Source organism: Hirundo rustica, chromosome 3 (genome assembly GCF_015227805.2).
Source record: "Hirundo rustica isolate bHirRus1 chromosome 3, bHirRus1.pri.v3, whole genome shotgun sequence".
Lineage (NCBI taxonomy): Eukaryota > Metazoa > Chordata > Aves > Passeriformes > Hirundinidae > Hirundo > Hirundo rustica.
The window spans coordinates 115,291,697-115,309,466 of NC_053452.1; the positions used below are offsets into that span (position 1 = coordinate 115,291,697).

Here is a 17,770-nt window from a genome sequence, read left to right on the forward strand (position 1 = left end):
CCGAAACTGAGGCAAACACTCCAGCAGAATTCCCTGCCGCTTCCCCCCAACCGCTCCTGCGGTCAAACCGTTCTGACCCAAAACCACCTCGGGCACGGGACACAAAAGCATTTACCCCCCTACCCGCGTTCCCCACCTCTTCCCAAGAAGTAGAAAACAAACAAGCGTCTGACACCCCACCCAAGCTCTCCTCGCACATTTTGGGAATGACTTCCCTCCGGGTCCTCCTCCTCCCCCACCCGTTCCCATGTTAAACTCTCCAGCAAACAGACACCCTTCGAGGGTTTCAAGCCTTTGCCCTCCCCGAAAACCTCCCGAAGCCTCGGCAGCTGCCAGAGATCTCGCAGCCCTGGGAGCCGGCGGGGTTTGGGGCACCCCTGAGCCCCGTTCCCCGACCTCCACCGGTACAAAGCTCCCGAAAAGGAGCCCCTGGAGCCCTCGCACAGCCCCAGCCAGGGCAGAACACCCCGGCAGAGCGAGGGGGCTCCGTGCCTGGCTCCATCCCCGCAAGTCGGAGCCTCTCTCCTTCCCCTGTGGTTCCCGGGGGTCCCGGGGACAGGGAGCGCCGGGGGTCGCACCAGCCCACCCCAAAACTCGGCGGCGAACAACACCCGAACACCCCCAAACCGCAGCACCCACCCAGGCTGAGGGAGCTCCGCGGCCGCCACTCCGTGCCCCACACCCGGGAGATGGGAGGAATTAGAATAAATACACAAATGGCAGGAACAGCGAACCCCAAAGGTGCCCTGCCCTCCCGCTGCAGCCTCCCGGGGACACCTTCCTCTTCCTCCTCCTCCTCCCCCGATCCGGGGGCACCCGCGGAGCCCCCCAAAGCCGCGGCTCCAACTCCGCCGCCCGTGCCGAGGGGCTGCCCCTGCCCACCCCTGCCCGCCCCCGGCTGCCCCCCTCACGCACATCCCGCTCTCCGGCTCGGCGCGACTCCCGGCGCTGCGGGCGGAGGGGGGACCCCTTCCCACTGCCCTCCCTCCCTCCAGCCCACCCACCCGCCCGCCCCCTCCCCTCGCCACCGCCGCTCCCCCCCCGTATCCCCCCTCGACACTCACCTCTGGGCGCTGCCGGCGCCTCCGCCTCACCATGGACCGGGGGGACTGGGGGGATCCCCCCGCCCCAGATTGAGGGGGGATTAACGGGGGGCGCGGAGGGACGAGAACAATAGGGGGGGGGAGGAAAATCCCTCCGCCCCCCCACGCCCCCCGAGGACACAGCCCCCTCCCCGCCCGGCGCTCCTCCTGCCGCTCCCTCTCTTTTTTTTTTTTTCCCCCGGTTGTTTTTTTTTTTTTTGGCTCAATCACACCAGACCGACTGTCTTTGTCTGTCTGACAAGCGCCATGTTGATATCAACATCCAAGCCCCCACCTGCTGCAGCTGTGAGACCCTGGGACTTGTAGTTCCCCCCTCCCCAGGGTGACGGGGAGACCCGCGGCCCTAAGACTACAACTCCCAGCGTGCCGCGGGTGCGTGCGCGCCAATGGGGCGGCGGGGCTGAGCTCTGAGCGGACTACAACTCCCGGCATGCCTCGGGTGGCTATGACGTTATCCAGGGCGGAGGGGCGACGGGACTACAACGCCCGTGGTGCCCCGGGGCGCGTCGGGGTGGGCAGGAAGGGGGGCAGGATTGTCCCGGTAAATAGAACCGGGGAACACGATGAAGCTGGTGAGTGCCCGGGGCGGGGGGCCATGAGGCCGGGGAGGGGGCTCGGCCTTCCTCCGGCGGCGGGGGGGCTCCCGGAGTCGCCTCTGGGCTGCGTAGCCTCAGCCTCGCTGGGCGTGAGGGGAAACTGAGGCGCTGGAGGGGGGGCGATGAGGGAAAAGGGGGGGAGTTGATCCTGAGGGAGTTGGGGGGGGGGGGCGGAGGGAAAAGGGGGTGATACTGGGGCGGGGAGGGGCTGAGAGAGGGGCAGGAGTCGGCCCTGAGGTGTGGGGGAGGCGGGGTCGGCCCTGAGTGGGGAGGGTGAGCGGGGTGGCCGTTGCCCGGGTTTGAGGTGTTGGATGGGATCAAATCTTAGGAGGATTCTGGACGAGAAGGAGAAAATGTTTCTCAGCCTTCCTAGCCTTAAACTTGCGTCTGGCGTGGAGCTTTCACCCTGCACGTGTGGCTTCTGCTGGACTCTGCTAGGAACGTGAATAAATTCCTGTGGTATTTGATAAAGACGTTTTCTATCTGCAGTGTGATAATACAGAGAGATACTAATAAAAAAAAAATCACCCTGCCAAGGGTGCGCCTTGCTTCTGATAGGGATTTTGGTTCTGATATTACAGTCTTCTGTCAGAAAGTACATGATCCATGATATTGGTCTTCTCTCTTGAGCTGTTTAACTTTCCTAGAGACCTTGGATTCAGGCACCACTATGTTTTACAGGAGGAATTTCAGTTTCACATAATAGGCTGCCGTTCCTGGTCTGGAGGTGAAAACCTGAGCAGTTTTCAACATACCTGAGCATAATATTTGATTTATTTAATCTGAAGTGCCACCATTATTCATTTTAAGATTCTCTTGATTTTGAGACTGAGCAGTGTGTTGTAAGAAAGCTTCACAGAAGTAAATGTGGATTCTGGGCTGTTTTAAGACTTGTAAGAAACCACTCTCCATGGAAGTGTGTACAATTAATTCCAGAGGCGGGTGGTCAAGGAACTTGATCCTTCTTAATCTTACCTGTGTGGTAAGGATCTGTGCAGAAATGAATATTACCAGTGGGACAAGCACTGCAAAGTCAAGAACTTCTGGGTGTGATTGTAGAGGCTGATAGAATTCAATGGGGAAAAGCAAACTGGGAAAACTTTAAATAAGGACCCCAGTGGAAATGCAGAGCTCTTTTAATGTTTAGAGTCTTGCATAGGGACAGAGGGAGGGAAGGTGTAGGGAGAGGAAATACAAACTGACTGTAGTCTGTATTGGAGCATTTTTAGACCTGTTTTGAAATTCAGGTACTGGGAATTATGAGATTTTTCACCTTATAATTTTTCTGGAGATGTGTCCAGAGATTTTCTGGAGAATTTGGGGTTGTGGAAAGAGGAGTCAGATGCTTTTCATACTCTTTTCTCAAAGATTTGGGTTGACGTTGGAAGAACAGGGTGGAGGTGAGGGACTAGTGGAATGTTGCCTGTCCATGGCAGAGGGGTTGGGTTAAGATGAGCTTCAAGGTCCCTTCCAACCCAAACCATTCTGAAATTCTGACTCCCGGTCTCATTCAGAATCCAGTGAAAACGTCAGACTCCCACAAACTCAAATTTGCTTTGACTCAGGCAGATCCTAGTGCTCATTTCCCCCCAGATTTTAAGCTGGCATGCGATACTAATACTGGAGGGATGCACTGCAGGATTTGTTGGCTTCACTTGGAGTTCCAAGCTCTGCCTTTAACCTGCACAACTCTGGATGTTTTGGAGCTGCAAGTTTGAGCCAGCATCTCTCTCCTCTGTCACTCTGCCCTCCATGAGATGCTCAGTGGGAGTGGGATATCTGTGGAGAGCCTGCCTCTCCCAGGCCCTGAGCATCTGCAATCAGCCCCTCAACGTGGGTCCTTTGTGTTTCACTGCCAAACCTTCAAACAATTTGCAAATCCTGCCAGGAAAGCTGTGAGGTGGCCGTATTTATACCTTTTGTGTGGTTTGTGTCTTTTTTTACGTGACTTTTGGAGTTAGGAGATGAGGCACCTTTGTGTGTTGGCTGCACCAGCCTTCAGCCATAAGGGAATAAAGCTGGAAGCAAGCAAATCTTGCAACAAAAAAATTGCATTTTAATCCAGTCAGGAACACGACTGAAAGCTCTGAATCTGCTTTAAACAGTAATAAAGTATGAGCCATGTGGAAATGATCACATTTATAATGTGTAAAGAGACACACATAGTGCAAACACTCCCATTCCTGGATTCCTAATCTAAAATTCGAACAGAGGTGCAGGCCCAGCAATGTCACATGTGCAAACACTGTATAGAAAATATTAATTGCTTTTTTTTTTATTTTTCTGACACTTTCTTTGAATCTGGTAGAAAGAACCCATTGAATCCCAGGAATCCATTTACCACAGCATGACAGCCACAGAGACCATTTCAGCTGCTTTTAAAGAAGGAAAAAAAGGAAGATTTTCCAGTTAGCTCGTAGGTGTCAGGGTTGTGATACTACTCAAAAAAAAAGGCAAGAAAATGTTTTGCTGATAAAAGTGGTGATAATTTCACTGCCTTTTTAAATTACCAATAGTTGAAAAGCTACAAAAATAGAACTTATTTTTCCCTTCATTTCTTTCTATTTACTTCAATTTATAGCTTCATTTGTCAAAGTTCTGGTCTGGTGAGAACTTAATTTCACATGAGTGTGTTACGTTTGTGAATAAACCAACTGAATTCCTCACTCCTTCACCAGTTTGGCTTTACATATTTTTTTAAAACTTTACTAAAACAAAGGCAAAATGTGATGCAACTCCTTAATAATTAAGGCTTTGTGAATTTAAAACAAAACTCTCTGTGATATTTTAAATTTAATATTTGGGGCTTAGTCGGTTTTACTATTTAAATACAGTTTAAAGCAGATTTTTGAGGAATGTATGTAAATAGACTCCTTGAGGGCCGTTAATCCAGACAGTTGCAGTCCTCTGTTAACATTATTGTGAGCAGAAGTAGAAAATGAAATTATTAATCTCCTTTTTTTTTTTCCATTTGGTGGAGGGAGGTGTAGAACACAAGCTTAAGGGATAAATAAATGACTTAGAAAAAGACCGAGTCTGTTTTTAGAGCGGCGCACGGCCAAAAAAAGTGGTATTTTTTAATCATCATCGAAGAAAAAAAACCCTTGAATTTAAAACCACCAGTTTGAGCGCAGCTGTGCTGCCGGATGCCCGAACTTGGGAGACTGGAGCTGCAAAATCCCTCCTGGGAGCAGGGGAACCCTCCCGCAGAGGTGGCCACGCTTTGCTCAGACTTCAGTCTCTAATCCCACATTTTCAAGCTGACCTTTCTGTTCCGTTCTCCCTGGAAGCTCCCGTGCCTCGTTAAATGTTCGTCACTCCAGACAGGAGGTGGCTGCATCGCAATGATGCTCGTGTGCCCCCAACATCACCTGCTCTCACCGGCTCATTAAGCTTGCAAAGCCTCTGGGGTTTGGATACACAAACCCTTCCATTCAGGTGGGGTTGCCCAGTCCCTCCTGCTTCCTGTTTGTGTTTAGCAAGACAAAAAGCAGGTGAGAACTCGTCCCAGAGCTGCTGCACCTGTGCAGGGGCTGTTGGGGCAGGTTTCTTACCAAAATAAAAACTTGTGTTCCTGCAGGGCTTCTCTGCCTCCCTGTCCACCTCGAGTCATTTTCCAATTTTCTAGCCAAGTTTTGCCAGGAGGACCGAGTTTGGAAGAAGCTGGTTTCCTGGGTTTTTGGGGAAAATAGGGGATTGCAAGAAAAAAAAAAAAAAAAAGATTCTGCATGTGTCCTAAACCAGAGAGGAGAGCTTTGCTATCCACTCAACCCATAGGATCAAAAAAGCTGAAAAAAATCTGACCCTTAATACCCTGACATGGGGAAATCTCAATGAGTACACACAGCTGTGGGACACAGATTCATGGGAAATCATGTTTTATTTTGATGTGTAAGGATCTGTGTTTAAAAACGGGGGGAAAGGCAGCTTTGTGAGCTCCATTCACAGAATCACTCAGGTTAGAAAAGACCTCCACGATCAACCTGTGGCTGACCCCACCTTTGTCACTGAGTGCCACATCCAGTCATTCCTTGGACACCTCCAGGGATGGGGACTCCAAACCTCCCTGGGCAGTCCTTCCCAATGCCTGGCCACCCTTTCCACAAAAAAATTCTTCCTGATGTCCAACCTAAACCTCCCCTGGCACAATTAGAGGCTGTGTGCTCTCATCCTATTCCCTGGGAGCGGAGCCCGACCCTCCCAACTGTCCCCTCCTGTCAGGGAGTTGTGCAGAGCCTGAAGGTCCCCCCTGACCCTTCTTTTCTCCAGGCTGAGCCCCTTTCCCAGCTCCCTCAGCTGCTCTTGGTCCTCCAGACCCTTCCCTGGACCAGCTCCTTGCAGCGAGGGGCCCAGAGCTGGACACAGGATTTGAGGTGTGGCTTCACCACTGCCCAGCACACAGGGAAGGGTCATGTTATGAAAGGTTCTGAGTAACTCCTCATTCTTCTTCCAGTACTGCTTGTCGGGACATCCCACCCTGCCATGCAATGTGCTCAAGTTCAAATCCACCACCATCATGCTGGACTGTGGGCTGGATATGACATCTACCCTCAACTTCCTCCCGCTGCCTCTGGTCCAGAGGTGAGTTCTGTGGCCTGTCAGCACTTAGTCTGCATCTTCTTGGGTTGCAGTTGGAGTGCTGTGCTTGAAATGGTGTACTGGAAGGAGGGAGGGGATGGGTACAAATGAACAGCATCGTCTGATATCATAAATAGACTTTGTTCACTTAAAAATTCTCTTTATCAAAATAACGTCCTTTGGCTCAGTAGACGGAAGACGTTTTATGGATTTATTGATTGGTTTTTCTAGATAATTTATTCTAAGCTTCAGTAAAGTATTGCTGCAACTGCTCAGCACAAGTGAGGTCACATATCTGTCATCTTTCTGGCTTCTTCATGCAAGATGAGATAAATGGGTAACTGAGATGGAGTGCGTGGAGCCCAGCAAGTCCTGTTTAACCACCATCTTCTCGGGCTGCTCTTCAGAGCACGGACTAATGCAAAGAAAAATAGCACTTTGCAGTCCTTGTTAGTTGCCTGCATGGCATAATTGTTCCCTTTTAAAAGTTAAATAAATAAAAGGGCAATGCAGCTGGGCACGACATTGGAACAGCAGTGAAACAAAAATAGAGTCTAGAACAGAATCCTGCTATCTCCTTTCTACGCCCTGCTACAAAGTTGTGTTTCCCCAGGTTTTTAGACTGATTTGGATTTTCGGTTAGGGTGACATGTTTTGTGTAAATGGAATAAATGACAAAAATTAGCAGTTGGAAAGGTGGGAATGAGTCACTCTCAGTGATGGGAAGCAGGAGGAGTTTTCTCAAAAGCCGTTTGGTAACTTTGATCCACAAGGAAAGAAGTGAGGAACACTCTGGGTTCAGGGAAGGCTTGGTTGAGAGGGGGAAAAACGATTGGAAAAGGGAGTTTCCTAAGTGACCTAGTGAGGTTAAAGCAGTTTGTCCAGCACTTCCTATGATTTGTTATTTTTTTGGAGAGGAAAGGAAAGGAATAGACAATGTGTGCATTGTTCTGCAAGAACGTGGAGTTCAGGATCTGCTGTAGAGAGGCAACAGATGCCCTCAGAGGGATCAGTGTGAAAGTCAATTTTTGTCCCATTCCATAATGCAACTGCTGACTGCAACAACTGGTGCAGTAATGGATTTTGAACAGATCCAACAGATTTTGGAAATCCAGGTACAGACAGAATTGCCTTGCATTTACTTTCTCCCACCCCCTCTAAAAAAAAAGGAAATTCAGAGAGGAGCAAGTAGCAAAATGAGGTGATCGAACGAAGGCTTAAGAGGTTCTTGAGAGCGGCAGGAATCAGCCTTCCCCTGGGATGTGGCAGCTTTGTCTGCTGATAGCAGACCCTGGGAATGAGCAGCCAAATTGCAGGTCACAACCTGGAATTCCCCAAGCACCTCCAGAATGTGGGTACTAAAATGACTCAAACTCAATAAGAGAGGATGTCAGATTTGACCCCTGATGGCCCAGTGGAATCGGAGCAAACACTTGGATTTAAATCCAATCAATCTTGTCGGTGAGGTGACTGAACACCCCTTAGAGCAAGGATTGGCCTGAGCACATGGACTTGGGCAAGTAATTGATCTCCTCTGCAAACCAGGTGTCCTGCAGAGAGTTGTGGAAATAAGTCAGAAATGTGAGGAGGAATGTGGCTGCCACTGCAAAGTCCTTATCTCTGTAGTACTCACAGTTGTACCATTAGAGATTAGGAGTCCATTACCGTGATGTCCAAACACCTCTTAAATTCAGATGTGTGTTATCAACATAACATGGGGTGACAGAGAGCTGACATTGTCATCAGATGCCAGGTAAGGTGACAGGAAGGACTGACTGCCTGAGGAATTTGGGCACAGGTCTGTCAGATCTGGGGGTCTCACCAGCTGTGTCCTCCCAGAACCAGATGTGCTTTTTGGAGGTTGACATGAGTGAGACCTTAACCCAACAGGAGCCGTGCTTCCCTCTGCTGTCTTTAGCATGAGATTCCAGCAGGATCCCTGAACCCCTCAGATTATACAGATCTCAGTATGTGCTCTCCAAAGCTGCCCAAATGTGTGATATTACAGAGGATCTTTGCTACACAACTCAATCCTGTGTCGTACCTGCCCTCCTTGAGCAAATATTTTGAGAGCCTGTGCTTTAATCTGTAAGAGAGGAAAGTGCTGCAGTGTTTGTGGCGTTAAAGGGACTGGGCATTTTTTAGAGTTCTTTGCTCTTCAAAGAAGTGCCAGTGCAAAGGTATTTAGATTCCCCTTTGCCCTGGAGATGGAATTCCCTGTTCTCACCAGCCCATGGAGCATGTGCTGAGCGCCTGCAGCTGCCCAACTCTTTATGCTCCTCCTTTATAACTTTAAAGGAGGTTTGTCAACTGGAGTTTTCTCCCCTGTACCAAGGTCAAATGCAAAATGATGAAATGAACATGTGGGAAGCTCTTAACCTTTCCTGTCTAGCCATGACACACTTGCTCACATTATTTATGGGACAGTTCCAGCTATTTTGGCTTAATCAATCACTCTATTACAATGTCAAAACTATGTCAGGAGGAGCTGTATTGCTTCTTGGCTTCAAGGTAAAGAGTCCTTTCTGTCCTGTGTTCAGCCACACACAAGACACACCTGCTCATTTTGCCTCCCCTGACTCTTCACTCCTCAGTGGATGCCAGTTTAGTGCTCTTTCATCATGAATAAAGCAAAACTCTTGCTAGGTTAAATTACTGGGAGTAGGACAGGTAAAGTTCATTCTGCTCTGCCTCGTGCTGCTGAAACCACAAATGGATGCAAGGATTTGCAAGGCACAAGCCACTGCCCTGACCTTGTGCTGGTGTTGAGATGTTGGACTGCAGCCTTCCAGGTGGCCCTTCCAACCAAGGTTCCTGTCCTCTCCTCCTCTGTCTGTCAGAGTTGTTGCATATTAGAGTGGTTTGTTCTTTCTTTCTCCATAGCTCTGAATTTTAGCCTTGCTGCACCAATTCTACTCAGTCCCCTCAGTCTCCAAACCACTGCTCCTAAATTGTGCTTTTGAACAGTCCACTGGGGAGCACATTTAGCCACTTCATCTTTTCTACCATCAGACTTCTTCAGCATTGCCCTTTATCCTCAGAAGGGAATTGCCCTTCTCTGGCACAGCTTCTCCATGACAGATCCTCCTGCTCTCACCTCTTACCTTCTGTCTTCACTCCTTGACTCTTGGGTTTCCCCTTTTTCTTTCCTTGTGACTTACTGGGGTGTCAGAATTTGTTCTTTTGTACTGCTGTTAGTCTAAACACAGCATTCCTCGAAGCCCTTGAATCACTTCCTATTTTCAAAATGTTGAATTTGAAAGCCCTTTTAGGATATAAACATGCCTGTCTGCAGAGATTACTGCACAGCACTGGCAAAATGCATTGCAACCAGGTTCTGTGTCCAAATCTGAAGTTGTTGCAGGGTTTTGTTTCAGGTGGGTTCAATTCTCCTGTTTACTCAATTTTTTTTTTGATTTGTGTAAATAAGCCTCAGTCTGGGCAGAGAGCGGGTTTAGAGCTAAGTTGTGTAGGCTCGCACAAGAGTCAGATGTCACTGTGAAATATAAATCAGTCTCTCAGTTATGGTAGCAAGAAGTGCTGCAGCCATTACTGCTGTAAACTCAGAATTGCAATGTCTCCCTTTAAATCCCTTTATTAGCATTTGAAACAATGGAAAAAGGGGCTCTGCTCTTGCTTAGAGCCTGCAGCTCACAGCAAAGCCTCCTTGCCCCTGTGTCCTGTACAGCTGCTGGTGTGGGTCTTCAGGGTGACACCCAGGCACGAAACCATGGTTTATGTGGATATAAAATCCCAACCTGTGTCTATAAATGACTTAGTCCAGAGCATCAGTCTTTCCCTGCCGCTGCTAATGGGAATATTTGTCTGTTGTCCTCTGTCCCAGAACAGTTTTATGGCGCTTTTGTGTGGTTTCCAGCGCAGAGTTTGTTGCTGCCCTAACTTCTGTTTATTCATCCAGTTTCACCACGGGGAACTCAGCAGCGCTGAGCCTTTTTAAAAATCCTCACCATAAATGACTAAAAACCCCCTGCATGCCTCATCCTCTTATTTCTTTTTACTTGTGACTGTCATCATCATGATTTGTAAAAGTCATTTTGGCGAACACTTTATCACGGTGAAACTGTCAGTGTGTTTTATTGGGACTGTTCCTTGCCTGAGACAGGAATGGTGTTCTCTGCCTGTATGACACCGAGTAGAGGGTCTGTGCTTAGCCACTGATCATAATTCAGTTCATATTGCAATGGTTTTTCTTCTTTCTTTCCGCAGCCCCAGGCTGTCCAAACTTCCCGGCTGGGTTTTGAAAGATGGAAGCACGTTTCTGGACAAGGTACTGGGGCGACGGTTGGAATTTTCTTGCCGTGCAAAAAAGCCACCTGACAGGTTGGGATCTGGTGCTGCAGGAGCAGCGTTCCACGCTGACTCATCCCAAAGGTTTCTCTGTGTACCAGCCAGGATGTCCTTGCAGAGCAGAACGTTTTGAAACAAAATGCTAATAGCAACTCTCAGGCTTCAGAGGTAGCCTAGATGATAAAAAGATCCGCTTAAAGTGCGCAAGTCGTCAGTGTGAATATTTTTGTATTTCGTGGAGCTCCATAAATAATAGTGCTTCGCCTTCTTAGAGTGCCTTTTATTCCAGTGTCTCACTTTTCTGACAGGCTTCGGAGCAGGCCTATAAATGAGGTTGGTTTCCTACCCTTTTTCAGGCAGAACTATGAGAAAAGCAATGGTTTGCCTATGGGAGGTCCCTCAGAGAGAAAAAGCATGGCTTTGGCCTCTGAAATCAACATGTGTTCTGCTGCTGGACGTAGCAGGGTGGATATTATCTCCAGCCTCCTGATTCTAAGACACAGAACTTCCTCAGAGGCATGAGAGACACGGAATTGCTCTTTTTTTTTTCCCCTCTTTTCATTCCATCAGTTTTTGGAGGCAGAATTTATCTGAGGCTTCAACCAAAACTTGGCACTGCGGCGGCCAGCTTGATCTGCCATAGGGGAACAATGAACACAAAAATATGTCAGATGTTATTAAAATAGGCAGATACATTTCAAATGTGGGCAGCAATAGGTACCAGCGGAGAAAATGCTTAATAGACTATTCTCTGACTATGGGAACATTAAAGGAAACAGTGATAATAGTTGCTTTTGTAGGGGACTTTGAGGTGGACAAAATGGATTGATCTGATTTTTACAGACAAGGGAGCTGAAGATCATAGATTAAAGACCCGATTTTTCTTCTCATTGGAGACAAAAGAAACTGTGCAGGCAGCATTTCTGTTGGTAAAATAGTAACAGCTCTATTCAGAGCACTTGCTAACTGGCAGTTGCAGGGCTGCAGAGGCTCAGGGGCAAAAATGGACTTGCTCAGTTTGAATTCCCTGGAATTGGTGTCTCCTGAGCCCCAGCTTTGGTGTCAGAGCTCCAAAGAATGGACAGAGTGTCACTGTAGTTTCATTTGGAATATATTTAAATTTCTGGGATGCTGCTGCTGCAGTGTGTGCTTGGGAGAAACCTCCAAACTCACACAGTGGCAATGGAAATAATGTTAAAAATCCAAAGGCAGCATCACTTAACTTCACCTTGACCACTGTAAGTGCTTGGAATGGTAAATTCTTTGACCCATGCTGGAAAAAGGCAAGGGAAGGAGTCAAAGGGGGGTGTTTTATCATGTGGGGTGGACATTCCTGTTACAGCACTCAGTTATAAAACTTCAGTCCTGGAGAGGCATTGAAATGTGCTGTGATCTACTTTTAATCATTTTGAACTCCCCTGAGATGAGGTTAGGAGACTTCTGCCACTAGATGTAATTGCTCATTCGTTATTAGTTGGCAGGTGCACTGTAATTATTAAGAATTGGATTCAATCTTTAATTCTGTCAGTCTGAAGCTGGCTGAGACCACTCGCTTTGGGACAGGAGAGAAGGCAGGGTGGATGGGAGGGAGCCTGTGAGTTGTGCTAGGAGTAGAGGTGGGAATATTTTTGTTCCACCCTGAAGAACGTGACTTTTCATGTGACAAAAGTTTTTGATGTCGGCCTTGATAAAGAGGGAGAAAATAGGGGATAGCGTTTAACAAAAAGTGCCATGTGGAGATTAGATCCCCAAAAGTTGTTTCATCAAACACTCTGAGACAGGGGCTATAAATTGTATTTAGGTTCTGATAAGACAGAAGAGGTTGGGTGTTATTTGGGACCAAAAGTAAATTCCAGACTTACCTTCCTGGTGGTTACCAAGGATCTTTCTTTACCTACCAGAGTTCTCTCTCTGTCCTTCCCAAGGAGGATCTGATCCCTTCAGGTACCAAGCAGCCTCATCTGGCATGAAAGCAATTTCAGCAGATCAGCCTGCACCAAATCGTGTTTAGAAGGGGGATAAATATCCTGTAACAAAGGGCTGGAAATAACCTGTGATAAAAAAAGTCTGGAAAATCCAAAATGTGCGGCCTTGGAGTAACACTGTGTTGTATTTTTGTGTCTCCTCTGTTGGTGTGTTGGTTTTTGGTTTCTTTACAGGAGCTGAAGGAGTGCTCTGGCCACGTGTTTGTAGACTCTGTGCCTGAGTTCTGCTTACCAGAGGTGAGTTTGTTCAAGGCCTTACTGGCAAATCTGACTCCGTTCAATCACGTGGGAGAAACTTGTTGAATAATAATAATAATTATTATTGTTGTTGTTGTTGTTATCAGGTTCCTGCTAATTTATAAATACTCAGTAAATAATGCTGCTAAAACTTTGTGCTGTTAAGGTGCCTCCAGGCTCTATGACACTGGAAAAAGGATGGAAACAACCCTTTTCAACCCTGGTTTTGGGAGGCATGGAAGACCTCCTTGAGCAAATATCTGACACAAGAATAAGACTGAGCTGTCCCTTTTTTGGGGCTTTTCAAAGACAACCTGACTGAGCTGGGCTGACTGACAGGATCCGTGTGCTGATCTAGATGAGGGCAGGGCATGAGGGCGAGGAGAGCTGCTCTTGTCTCACCACAGATGCAGGACATGCCAGTGGAGCTCCCTGTGGTTAAGCCAGGTTGGGCTCTGCTGGGCTGCACTTCTGCCAGCAGCACTTTCAGGTGAAAAACTTTTACAGCCTCTTTGAGGGGTGAACTGGGCCTTCGTATCCACAGACATTGCTGCACGTGGCTGCTCAAGCTGGTTTTTACTGGAATTTCTGGATTTAGAAAAAGCAAGCAAGACTATTGAAGATGTTTGGATTACCTGGAGTAACCTGATGGGGCAGGGGACTGCTGTAGGAGAACTGAGGATGTAAAAACTGAGCAGAGAGAGATGGGGATGAATGATGGAGAGTAGCATGGGAATAGTTTCCCTTTTCCTCAGTGTGTTCAGAGTGTGATAACATCAGTTCTTTCATTTCATGCTGGGATGTTTTCTCTGTCTTTCAAAGACAAATACAATTGCTTTTGGGCAGCTTTTTTTTTTTTTTTTTTTTCCCTTTCTGCCTGACCTTGCAGACAGGAAGCACAAAACACTCTTGGAAGGTTGCTGTCAGCTTGCTGAGGTTCTGGCAATATTGTTCCCATGTGTGGATCCCCTGGAACACACCTCTGGCATCACTCTTGGCGTCTTGATTCTTCCAAACAAGTGGGCAGCTCTGATACTGGTTTTGGCAAGTGGTTCCAACAGATTACAACCATTCCAACCCAACTGGAAGTGTCAGAATCCAAAAAAGACACACCAAAAAAGACCAGCCCAATAATTCTGGGTTCTTGTGAGTCTTTTGGTTACTGTCCTGTGAAACTGAGGAATGTGGGAAGCATCTGTGTGTGTAGAAAGTGCCATTATGGCCCAGATCTTGGGAAGGAGAGGGTTCATGTGCTGGATTCTCTTTGGACTGATTATCTGCTGGGGTTTAGGGTGCTTCAGCCAGACTTTCTGGTTACTTTGGGCTGGAAGATACCCACATGTAGTAGCTCTAAATATGACAGACAGGGAGCCACTGCTTCACTTTACTCCTGTTACCACTGCACAAAGCTACTTCCCAGCAGCCCATCCTACAACCAGAAGATGGCAACCAACTGCACATCACCATTGCAGGGACTTAAAAAATGTCCTCTCAGGTGTTTCCCCAAATTCCCAGCAGATGCCACATCTCCATGAGCACTGGGAAGAGATCTGCTGTGATACCCGGCTCACACCTTGAGCTCACCTGTCTGCAGGAAGTTCAGGGTTGAGGAGTCATGGCCAGCTCCAAACAGAGTGGAAATGTTGCTGCTGTTTGGCAACATGGGAAGAGAGGGAGCTTGTGTACAAGAAGCTTTTACTTTGTCTCCTTCCATGCCACTTCTTTTGAAGGAACTTGTCTGCAGGAGCAGTTAGCCAGAGAATCTCGGTATCGCTTCCAGAGCACCGTTGCCAAAGCAAGCCACGATTTGGATCTAATCCAGCAGCCACAAGGTGATGAGAGGCTGTCTGGGCAGCAGAGTACTCTCACACATGTCAGAGTGCAGGGTGCAGCCCTCTCTTCGCTTGGCAACCTTCTACTCTCTCACTTCACATGCAAGAAACATTTTTAAGCCTCTTCAGCCCAAAGGCACTTTAGTGAGATCACTAAAGCAAGCCCCAGGGAAGATTTCACTTTGTTTTGGTTTTGACACCCTTTTCATCCTATCAGTAAATGCTTCTAGGGTGCTGAGATGTGGCATGCTTAAGGCTGGAAAGTGCTGGTCTGTATTCCCCTGGTGACTCTCCTGGGCTGGGATTCAGCTCAGGGCTGGAGCCCCTCTGCTCTGGAGCCAGACTGAGAGCTGGGGGTGCTCACGAAGAGAAGAGAAAAAAAAAAAAGAGAAGAGAAGAGAAGAGAAGAGAAGAGAAGAGAAGAGAAGAGAAGAGAAGAGAAGAGAAGAGAAGAGAAGAGAAGAGAAGAGAAGAGAAGAGAAGAGAAGAGAAGAGAAGAGAAGAGAAGAGAAGAGAAGAGAAGAGAAGAGAAGAGGAAGAGGAGAGAAGAGAAAAAGCAAGGCTCCAGGGAGACCTCAGAGCCCTTCCCAGAGCATAAAGGGGTTCCAGGAGAGCTTGAGAGGGGCTTGGGACAAGGGATGGAGGGATAGGACACAGGGAATGGCTTCCCACTGCCAGAGGGCAGGGATGGATGGGATATTGGGAAGGAATTGTTCCATGGGAGAGTGGGGAGACCCTGGCACAGAGAAGCTGTGGCTGTCCCTGGATCCCTGGCAGTGTCCAAGGCCAGGTTGAACGGGGCTTGGAGCAAGCTGGGATGGTGGAAGATGTCCCTGGGTGGAACAAGTCAGTCTTTAAGTGCCTTCCCACCCAAACCAGTCAAGAACTTGATCCTGTACAGTCTGGACACAGCGGAAAACCAAGGCATGGACAATCCAAGCTTTGGCAGGAGCAGGCATCCTTTGATCCCTTGCAGGGAGAGTGTTCCTGCCTGGAAGCCCAGGAAGATAAAAAGTGCTCTGTCATGGAGCTGAGTTTGGTGTTTCACCTCCTGTTCTCAGCTGGGAGATCACTGCTCCGACATCAGCTGTGATCATGGATTGAAACCATGAGCGCTTCGGAGGAGTTAAGCAGCTTGTCACCAGAGCACTGTGTCAGCCCTCTGCAAAGCAGAGTGACCTACTTTCTTGCCTTTTTTATTCAAATTGCTGGACCAAGCCTTGTAATCAGATAATATGTGCTTGATGAGTGTTGAATTCCATTAGCTGCTCCATAATAACTGTGTTAGAGGTCAGTAATCTTGTAAATTTCTGACTTGACACCATTTGTGTTATAGCATTACCAGTAAATATTTCTAATTAAAATTCTTTTAACAGTGTGTGAAATCTTCTTTCATTCTCAGAACTCTTGTCTAAACTGTCACATCAAAACGAATTGGGCCCACCCATCCATTTTATTGTAGCCTGTGAATGGGCTTCATCTCCTGATGTAGAAAATGTGAAGGATAAAGATGGCAAGCATTTACTTTGGGAAAATATGAGGATTATTTTTGACCACATGAAAAAATATGATCTTCATTCATCTCTTTATTGGGGTACAGTATGATGTGCTGCATAAAAAAAGATATGAGACACCCTAAATCGCTGCTGGAGAGGTTTTGGTGTCTCTTCCTCCTTAAGGAGGTGCACACATCAATTCTTTGATCAAAGTAAAGTAATCATGGACCTCATAACAGCAGCCATTTCATCATCTGAAAGACACAATAACCCAGGACGTGGTTTCCTTTCCAGGTTGGAGAACGGAATAATTTTAGGGGGCTTTTAAAAGAAATCTTATTAATTTAAAGACAGCATTAATCTTTGCCACAGCTGAGACATGCTTTTATAAACCAGTTACATTCCTGCAATAAAGTTCTAAAAGATAGGATAAGAAGTTTTTCTGCCATTTATTAAACTGCCTGAAAGGGTTACAAGTTGCTTATCTCTTTGCTCTGTTTTCAGACTGAACTGCTTGACCTCTCCACAGTGGATGTAATCTTGATCTCCAACTATCACTGCATGATGGCCCTGCCCTACATCACAGAGCACACAGGATTCACTGGAACAGTTTATGCCACCGAGCCCACTGTTCAAATTGGGAGGTAAAGAACCCCTTCATATTCCCTGCTCCTCTTTCATTGCTGCTGAGCAGAAGGTGTACGGGACAGTGTGGGGAGAGGAACGGTGTCTAATGTTCCCAAGAGGCTTTCAGGGAGGAGCTGAACCCCAGCCAAGTCCTTAGTGCTACAAATGTGTTAACTCCATGTTTCCCAACCGCTGGATCCATCAACGTTTCCAGCAGGTGCTTTGTGTTGAGTCCAGGCCATAGATGTGGGACAGTGGAATTTGAGTGGGCTGGGACGCCTCAGTAATTGCCGTATAGGCAACTTGAGACCTTCAAAAACTGTGTATCAAAGAGCTCTCCTGCTCTTCTCTCTTCCCCTTGACCAAAAGGAGTCTTCCCAGTCAGAAGACTGGACTTGCTCCCCACAGAAGCTGTGGCTGCCCAGTCCCTGGAAGTGTTCAAGGCCAGGTTGGATGGGACTCAGAGCAACCAGGTCTGGAGGAAGGTGTCCCTGCCCATGGCAGGGGTTGGAACTAAATGATCCTCAAGGTCCCTTCCAACCCAAACCATTCTAGGATTTTACTATTCCATACAATCACACTTCCTTCCACTCCATGGAAAGGAATTCAAGCTGACCTCACCTGAAATGACAGCTGAACTACGTGAGCTCTGAACTCCAGGCAGAAGCACTATGAAAAATGGCAGAAATAGGAGACTGAGGTAGAAAAAGACATGGCAATGCAGTCAAAGCCAGAATAATCATCAAACTTGCCAGTCTATTCCTACAGAATTGTCTTGTTGATTGGATGGGTCAGCACCAAACGCTGCAGGTTTGGTGAGGCCTAAGTGGCACTGAGCTCTGTTCCTCTCTCCTGCAGAGCTGCCACATTCAGTAATTAGGAGCCAGATTAGGCCCTCCTATGTGGACTACTCTCTAAGCACTTTAGGGCAGGAATCTTTGTCCACTGAAGGTCCTGTGCAAACTTCCCATGCCAGAGTAATTCCCCCATTGTGTGAGAACAAACAGA

The 17,770-nt window shown here is 47.6% G+C and overlaps 2 protein-coding genes across 10 annotated transcripts in view; one reads left to right on the forward strand and one right to left on the reverse strand.

The window, feature by feature from the left end:
• The window catches only part of HMBOX1 (homeobox containing 1), a 117,924-nt gene extending 116,681 nt beyond the window's left edge, over window positions 1-1,243 (reverse strand). For 3 of the 9 annotated variants that reach the window (XM_040059616.2, XM_040059620.2, XM_040059615.2), the window contains exon 1: window positions 1,065-1,242. The gene's annotated coding sequence lies outside the window, so the exon portion shown is untranslated. Of the gene's footprint in view, window positions 1-639; window positions 661-915; window positions 966-1,064 lie in introns of those variants that run through there. The other 6 variants (XM_040059619.2, XM_040059611.2, XM_040059622.2 and 3 more) reach the window with 5 other exon arrangements.
• Window positions 1,244-1,565: 322 nt separating this feature from the next.
• Window positions 1,566-17,770, forward strand: part of INTS9 (integrator complex subunit 9) — a 60,766-nt gene continuing 44,561 nt past the window's right edge. Inside the window, exons 1-5 of the mRNA XM_040059955.2 lie at window positions 1,566-1,675; window positions 6,153-6,280; window positions 10,505-10,565; window positions 12,745-12,807; window positions 16,640-16,779. Of these exons, the coding sequence (XP_039915889.1) occupies window positions 1,667-1,675; window positions 6,153-6,280; window positions 10,505-10,565; window positions 12,745-12,807; window positions 16,640-16,779 (401 nt within the window). The 5' untranslated portion in view covers window positions 1,566-1,666. The remainder of the gene's footprint in view (window positions 1,676-6,152; window positions 6,281-10,504; window positions 10,566-12,744; window positions 12,808-16,639; window positions 16,780-17,770) is intronic.